Source organism: Phalacrocorax carbo, chromosome 4, assembly GCF_963921805.1.
Source record: "Phalacrocorax carbo chromosome 4, bPhaCar2.1, whole genome shotgun sequence".
In the NCBI taxonomy this organism is placed as follows: Eukaryota; Metazoa; Chordata; class Aves; order Suliformes; family Phalacrocoracidae; genus Phalacrocorax; species Phalacrocorax carbo.
In genome coordinates, this window is record NC_087516.1 from 50,650,239 (window position 1) to 50,656,982 (window position 6,744).

The window sequence follows — 6,744 nt, forward strand, 5'->3', positions numbered from 1 at the left end:
CCCGATGCAGGAGTCTCCCACCTTTGGTGCCAATTTAACTTAAATGGTTTCAGTCACTATCTTGAACTACACTGTTCTGTCTTTCCCCCGTAGGCAAAGAAACACATAATGTCTTACCACTCGTTTTCTTGGTTTTATTCACTAAAGAAGCAGTAACCAACCCAATTTCCAGAGACTACTAATTTGCCACTCCCTTAAAAGCTGACTCCAATACAGTGACAACAAAAGTCATCACTGTCAAAAATACTAGTCACAGCACTTTATATTTCTGGCACTCTCAAGAAGCAAGGTCTCATTTTTAACAGAACAACACTGTTAACACAGTTCTGCAAAAACCGTGAAATAAACATATTTCAATTTAAGCCTGAGACATCGAGCCAGGTTATATTCACTGCATACAACTTTGTTCCACTAAAGTCAATGCTTGATTCCCACCTGGCGAGAAGCCATCTCAGCCCATCTAAGCTATATATGCCCTTAACTCTGCTGTTCATTAAACTAATTTTCCCCTACAAATATGCTAAAAAATACATTGCTTTTCAAATGTATTTTCAAAGCACTATAAATTAGATTTTTTTACCAACTAGACATCATTTTCATAGGAATTCCACACCCACAAGGAAAAGATATCTGTATGTTTCAGTTGCCATGGGGCAAACTGACCATACACTAACACCTTGTCTCCCTCAGTGGCAAACATTACATCATAGGAAAAGAGCTGTCACTGTGTTTCCAAAACCAGCTGCGCTATCAGCTCCTTGGCATCCTTCATGCTGGAGGAGATCTTGGAGCCATCCTCTGCCACGTGGGTACCAATCAAGAACATCTTCCTCTCATCCCCAATATCAGACAGCGCCAGAGCATCGTGGATATCGGTGATGCTATATGCACCTTCGAGGTCCTGATACGCAAAACCAAAACAAGCCTGTTAGTTGCATGAGGTGGCAGCACCATTCCTGCTTTGAGGCACTGCCTTTGTCCAGGGAGGGGAAGGGTCTCAAAGGCTCTGGAGCACCATTATAGAATCACAAAATCATAGAATCATTAAGGCTGGAAAAGACCTCTAAGATTATCAAGTCCAACCATCAACCCAATACCACCAGGCCTCCTAAACCATGTCCCAAAGTCATTTATGCCTTTGTAGAATGAGTGAAAAACATTGTTAAATTGGAATAGCAGTGGCCTATATTCACTTTTTGTGGGTGTAAACAACCATGCAAAAAGTCTATGAAAAAAATCCATCCTTTCCATGGTGCACCCAGAGTCCCCCTTAGTATTCAATGGCATCAGGTCACTGGCCTTCAGCATGGTGCTTGGTAGTTTTCAGTGAATAGGCCATATTATCCTCAAACAGTTTGTGCAATACTTTCTAGCAATATGAGGATGCTGGTGGCATGATAGGACTGCAAAAAAGTGTTCAGCTGTACCTTTGCCCTGTTCTGTGTATACTTTGTAAAAAATCTTCACGCCTCAGATTTCCTCTCTTTATCTGATCTTGCCATTTATGACTCAACAGCTATGCACTTTTGGAGTTTCAATTCTGCCACAAAAAGCTTTCTTACGTACCTGCTACAAGATCAAGTTCCCATGCCCTAAAATGGACTGGGAAAAGAAAATCTGGGCTTAAAAACTCTGCGTTGTTCCGTCATCTGACTGTACCACAGGCACAATTTTATTCCAGGTACAGCACCAGTCATTGACACTTTCACAAAGATCTTAGGAGAAAGCACTGCCTTGTGAGGAAAGCTGCTCTTCTGTCATGCTTCAGCAGTGGCCATAGGAGCAACCAACCAATCTGAAGGCAAACAACAGTCCTTCACTTTGTGGCAGCTGCTAAGTAAAGTGGTACTTCTAGACAGACACTTAGAAGAGAAGCCTAACTCCAGGTCTAACTGTAGTCTCCCATTGCAGCTCTCAAAACTTGCAACTCTACAGCACTTTTCACCATTATTTCCACCCACAGCTCTGCACCGTCTCCAAGGACAGGACCCGCACCTTGCGGATCCAAAACTCAGCCTCAGATTATTTTCTTTTGTGGTCAACAGGTGTCCCAGAAAGACCCTCAGCTCCCAGCCATGTGGCCGCCTTAAAGGCGTGAAGCCTCCTTTGAAAGGCTTTGTTGCTGTTTTCAGAGCTGCTGCCAGCCCACGCTCAGCTAGCAGCAGGGAACTCTTACCTGCTTGTTGGCCAGAACCACCACCGGCAGGGTGGAGTTGTTCTGGATCAGTTGATGAAGCAGCTGTTTTGCCACAGGCAGTCGGGCGTGATCAGCCGAGTCCACGACGTAGATTAGCAACAGCACTTTGGGCAGGTACATCTTCCAGTATGAACGCAGAGATTCACTGCCCCCGACTGGAAGAGAAAACAGCAGCACAAGATTCACCAAGTAATCCAAGCAGCGCTGCTCCCAGAGGTGCGGACAGCAGGCCCTGGGCTGAAAACCCAAGGTTAACAAAAGCATTAACAAAAACTCAAAGTATCTGGGCTACTCTATATGAGACTGCAAATAGCTTCATTTTCCCCAGTCAAGTCCCATGCAGGCATATACATATGCTCTGGGGGTAAAAAAAAAAAATATATATCTCTTCCCATTCTAAGCTCTTATTTTGAGAGGATTCTGGGTTCAGTTTCTTTATGGTTGCTTTCTGCCTTGTTGGTTTTTGCTCTCAAGCTAGTAGAGAGAGCTGAAAGAGGTTCAGTGTCCATAAACACCATGTGAGAATGTCCCCACATAACCTACCTCCACATGCCCATCTCATCTTAAGACAAAGCAGGCCTACAATTTCCAAAGAAGAAATTTCACTCTGAGATGGGGAGGGCTCTCATCAGATTTGTAATACACGAGGGACTAGTTCAAAACTCCCACAGCTTTCATACTACCAATAACCAGAGGTGCTTAGGAAGAGAGAAAAATCAAGCCCCAGCAGACTCTTTAGGCAATCCTTAGGTGATGGGAGTAATCTTTGCACAGGAGACCCCTGACCTCTTCTCTGCTGGATACAGAGGAAAGCTGTCCACCTTCAAAACCAGGTACAATTCTGCAGTGAAACCACATGCAGCAAGTTGCCCGAGATCGTTGTTCCCATCTGGGGACAAGAAGTTTGGTAGTTTGCTGAGTTTGATAGCTGCAGGGGTAGAGACAGTATATTAAGCATTTCAGATGTGTTTTCAGCTCTGAAACTGCAGAACCACTCGCTGAAGAGTACGGAGGTGCTCAAAAGGCCCGGGTGAGTCACCCAAATGTAGCAAGTTTTCAAAGTAATACATTTGGGGTTCCCTGTAATTGTCTCCTGCCTTACACAGGACCTCATTTCAAAACTGACATGCTAGTCAGGCATCTTTTACTGCCCTCATTGACCTTGCTCTGTTTCAAAGCAATTTTGCTTTTGCTTAGCTCAAAATGATTCAGTAGCTTCAAGAACACAGAAAGGGAAGCAACGTTCCCCACTAGGGTGTGCCTGACTCTTCTTCAAGCGCCGCAGTGCATCTGCAAGCAGAACTGCAAGTCCGCCACTGTGGAAAGTGACATTCTAGGGGGTCACCACCATTCCCTCTGTTAAGTGCATTCATGCATAGCATAACCCAGGGGTCAGCAACCTCACAGAGAACGTTTTTTTTTTCCCCCAAACCAGAAGGAACTCAGCAGATGCCAGGAGCTCCTATCCCTTATGGAGGTAAGATGCCACCCAGTTATCTATATGATGGTACAAAAAAATAAAAAAAGATAGAATGGCTTTCTATCTGTCTAAGGCAGCAAAATAAAAACCCTGCTGTCTGCTGATCACCTTGTGCCACATGATCACAGCACAGGCTGCTAACCCCTGGGCTAGGCAATGGTACAGACTGGATAAGTAACCAGATTACAGAGCCATGCATGGATTTACCTGGCTGAAACTGGCCTGAGACATTTCATTTCCCATGGGTCAGATCGCAGCCATCACATCTCAGTCACTACCAACCTGGACCAGAGAGGGAAGGATGACTCAGAAACAACAGGTTCCGCAGTGGGGTGCGCAGCGCTGGGCCCAGGCCATCCCCGGACAGGAGCAGAGATACTGCACGTTATTCTGGGCTCAGCTATGCAAAGCACCCCCCAGGAAGAGAGGCAGGTGTCTCATACCTACTAGGAGAGGAGCATGGACTGCAAGCATCTCTGAAGAGATTATTTCCCTAAGATACCTACAGACATTCAAAAGCCATTAAAGACTAGAAAACACCACCTCGGAGGCTTTTGAACAAAAAGCACACAAAGCTTTTATCTTCCTCCTCTCTTCTTGCAGCTTATTATTTATTCATCTGCTCTTGCCCTTTGCCAGGCACGAACACCAAGGAGGAGCTGTATGACACACAACGGCTACAGACCCAACACAGGGCTAACTGGGGACACCTCTGCTTTGGGCCTGCTTCATGCAATCACTCTTGCTACCCTTCTCTCTCTGGGAGCAGAACTCCCTGGAGGACACCAGCATATCATCTCATTCAAGAAGTGGGGTGGGAAAGCAAAATCCCCAAGGAGAAAATAATTGCAACTTCATGTTACTAGAGCAGGCACAAGGGAATATGAAGGTTTTTAAAATACAGGCCTGAGCCCTGGGACACAGCATAGGAACTTATTTTATGTTCCGTACTAAACAGGTCCACTCACTCTCCAGGAACTCCAGCTGGGACTCCTCGGTGTTGACGCAGATGGCATGGAAGCCTTCGGTGGGAGCCACGCTGCGCTTGACACGGTTAGTTGCCAGGGAGTGGAGAATGCTGGTTTTCCCAGCCCCATCCAGGCCCAGCACCAGCACCTGCTTGGTGTGTCCTTTACCCTGCAAAACGAGGGGCAGCACGCTTAGCCAGGCAGCCGGGGCACCGCAAAGCTCGGCAGGGCTGGGGGGAAGAAAGGGGGCTTAACAAGGGGTGTGGAGGGAACAGCAAAAGCCGCTTCAGGGTGCAGGGGAGAAGGTGCCCGCTGGGCTCCTGCGGCACAAGCGCGGGGCCGCCCGCCCGGACACCCGGCAGCTAAGGCAGGCGGCCCCGGGTCCCGCCGCCCGGCCCGGCCCGGCCCAGGCCCCGCCGCGCTGCCGGCGAGCGCAGGGGAGCGGCGGGGCCCGGTGGCACCGAGATGGGCGGCCCCGTCGGCGCTCCCCGACCCAGCGGCCTCGCCCGCTGCCCCCACCCGGCCCCGGTACCTGATCGGCGGCGGCGGTGCTGGCGGGGGGGGTGCGGCCGGCGGTCGGCGCGGTCCGGTTCCGCAGGCGGGCCCAGGCCCAGGCGCAGGCCGCCGCGGCCGCCAGGGCCAGCGCCGCTGCCCCGATAGCGGCGGGCCGCGGGCGGGTGGCCATGGCCGCCCCGGAGCCGCCCGCTCCCCGCCGGCACGGCGCACGGAGCTCCCCCTGCCGCCCGGCGCGCACAGGCGGCTCCCCCCGCCACCAGCGGCTCCCCCGCCACCAGCCGCGCTCCGAGGGGCAGGCTGAGGGCCCCCCACCTTCGGTAAAATAAGGAGCGAGCCTTTCACAGGTGGCTTTTTGCTGTTAGAGGAGGGCAGCCTTTCCCCACCGCTGCTGCTGCCGCCGCCCTCTGCCCCACACAACGGGATCTGCTCCCGGCTCGCCTCTATCCAGGCACCCATCTCCTGGGGGAGCAGTCGGGATGCTGCCCAGGCCCCCAGCAGCAGCACAAGTCAGCGATTCAGCCAGGTTTGACCAGGAGACGCCTGGAGAACAGAGAGTTGCATTCTCCTCCAGTATCTTCCCTCTCCAAATCACCCTCCGGAAACTGCATGGCTGCAGGACTGTGCCCCCTCCTGTAGTGCATGGCTAAGACGCAGCACATCACCCAGGCACCAAGTCATTGAGAGCAATCCTTGCACTCAGCTGGCAGGAAGTGACTCTGCCAGCCATTCATAAAGCTGTTTTCTCTACGCTGTTCTTTCTTCTCACCCAGAGCACAACACGTTCAGCGCCCTTCCAGATGCTCCTGGTGTACAGCCAAGGTGATAAAGACTAGATTTTTACTCCATGGGGACTCAGGCCAGGAAGTTTAAGCCACAGTAACATTTCCCCTGCTCCCCCCCCCTTCAGGCCTTTGCTTTAAATTCTTTCAGAAACGAGCCTTTCCCTTTTGGGCTGACACCTAACAACTCTGCCTGAGGTGCTATTCCTACGCCATGAAAGTCCACGTATGAAAAAATGTTTTTGCTACATTCAGACCAAACCAGAAGTTTCAAGAGATGCTTGGGGACTACCTGTGGAGCGCTAGGAGAGCAGACACATCCTCCACCTCATCGCCAGCTTCCACGTGAGAAGTGCAGCACCTCTCAATGCAGCCCACCACCACAACCAGCCACTTTGTTTTAGCTCACTCTTGTTCTGGCAAGCCCGCTAGACTAAGGCATCTGGCTTGCAGAAAAGGGGACACTTAGCTGCCACACACATTGCCACGCTTTCTCTTAACAGCCTTGTTCTTCCCCTTCAGATTATCTTCTCCTGTATAATCTAGCACATATGCTGTTTTCCAAGACCCTTTGTGCCTGTGCTGTTTGGTGGTCAATGACTGACCGGGATGAGACATAGAAGACAGTGCTTGCATCACGCATAGTCAGAGACATAGTCAGATACATCTGTCAAAGGCCTTAACTAACATATGCAGGAGGAACATAAACCTACATTTCAAGAAGTTCTTGGTTATTCCACATCTTTTAAATGTTTGGTAACGTGGACAGATTTCTTCTTAGGGGCTGCATTTGAGTTTGATGGC

General features: G+C 50.2%; 1 protein-coding gene across 2 annotated transcripts; it reads right to left on the minus strand.

Annotated features, from left to right (window-relative positions):
- Positions 1-109: 109 nt before the first annotated feature.
- On the minus strand, positions 110-5,385 carry ARL9 (ADP ribosylation factor like GTPase 9). Of its 2 annotated transcripts, none has more exons than XM_064449914.1 (4): positions 5,178-5,385; positions 4,646-4,814; positions 2,177-2,352; positions 110-901 (listed from the first exon to the last, which is right to left on the minus strand). In XM_064449914.1, the coding sequence occupies exons 1-4, from the start codon at positions 5,328-5,330 to the stop codon at positions 722-724; spliced, it is 678 nt and encodes a 225-aa protein (XP_064305984.1). In that variant the 5' UTR covers positions 5,331-5,385; the 3' UTR covers positions 110-721. The 2 variants fall into 2 exon arrangements, with proteins under 2 accessions (XP_064305984.1, XP_064305985.1); XM_064449915.1 differs by lacking the exon at positions 5,178-5,385 and adding an exon at positions 3,885-3,959 and having other exon boundaries at positions 4,646-4,780.
- Between the last annotated feature and the right edge of the window lie 1,359 nt (positions 5,386-6,744).

Excerpts from the sequence above, each read along its gene's own strand:
- ARL9 (XM_064449914.1), bottom strand. The coding sequence starts at position 5,330 with ATGGCCACCCGCCCGCGGCCCGCCGCTATCGGGGCAGCGGCGCTGGCC. Across the intron at positions 2,353-4,645 it reads CCAGCTGGAGTTCCTGGAGA|TCGGGGGCAGTGAATCTCTG; the intron begins GTGAGTGGACCT and ends TTTCTCTTCCAG. Across the intron at positions 902-2,176 it reads TGGTTCTGGCCAACAAGCAG|GACCTCGAAGGTGCATATAG; the intron begins GTAAGAGTTCCC and ends TTTGCGTATCAG.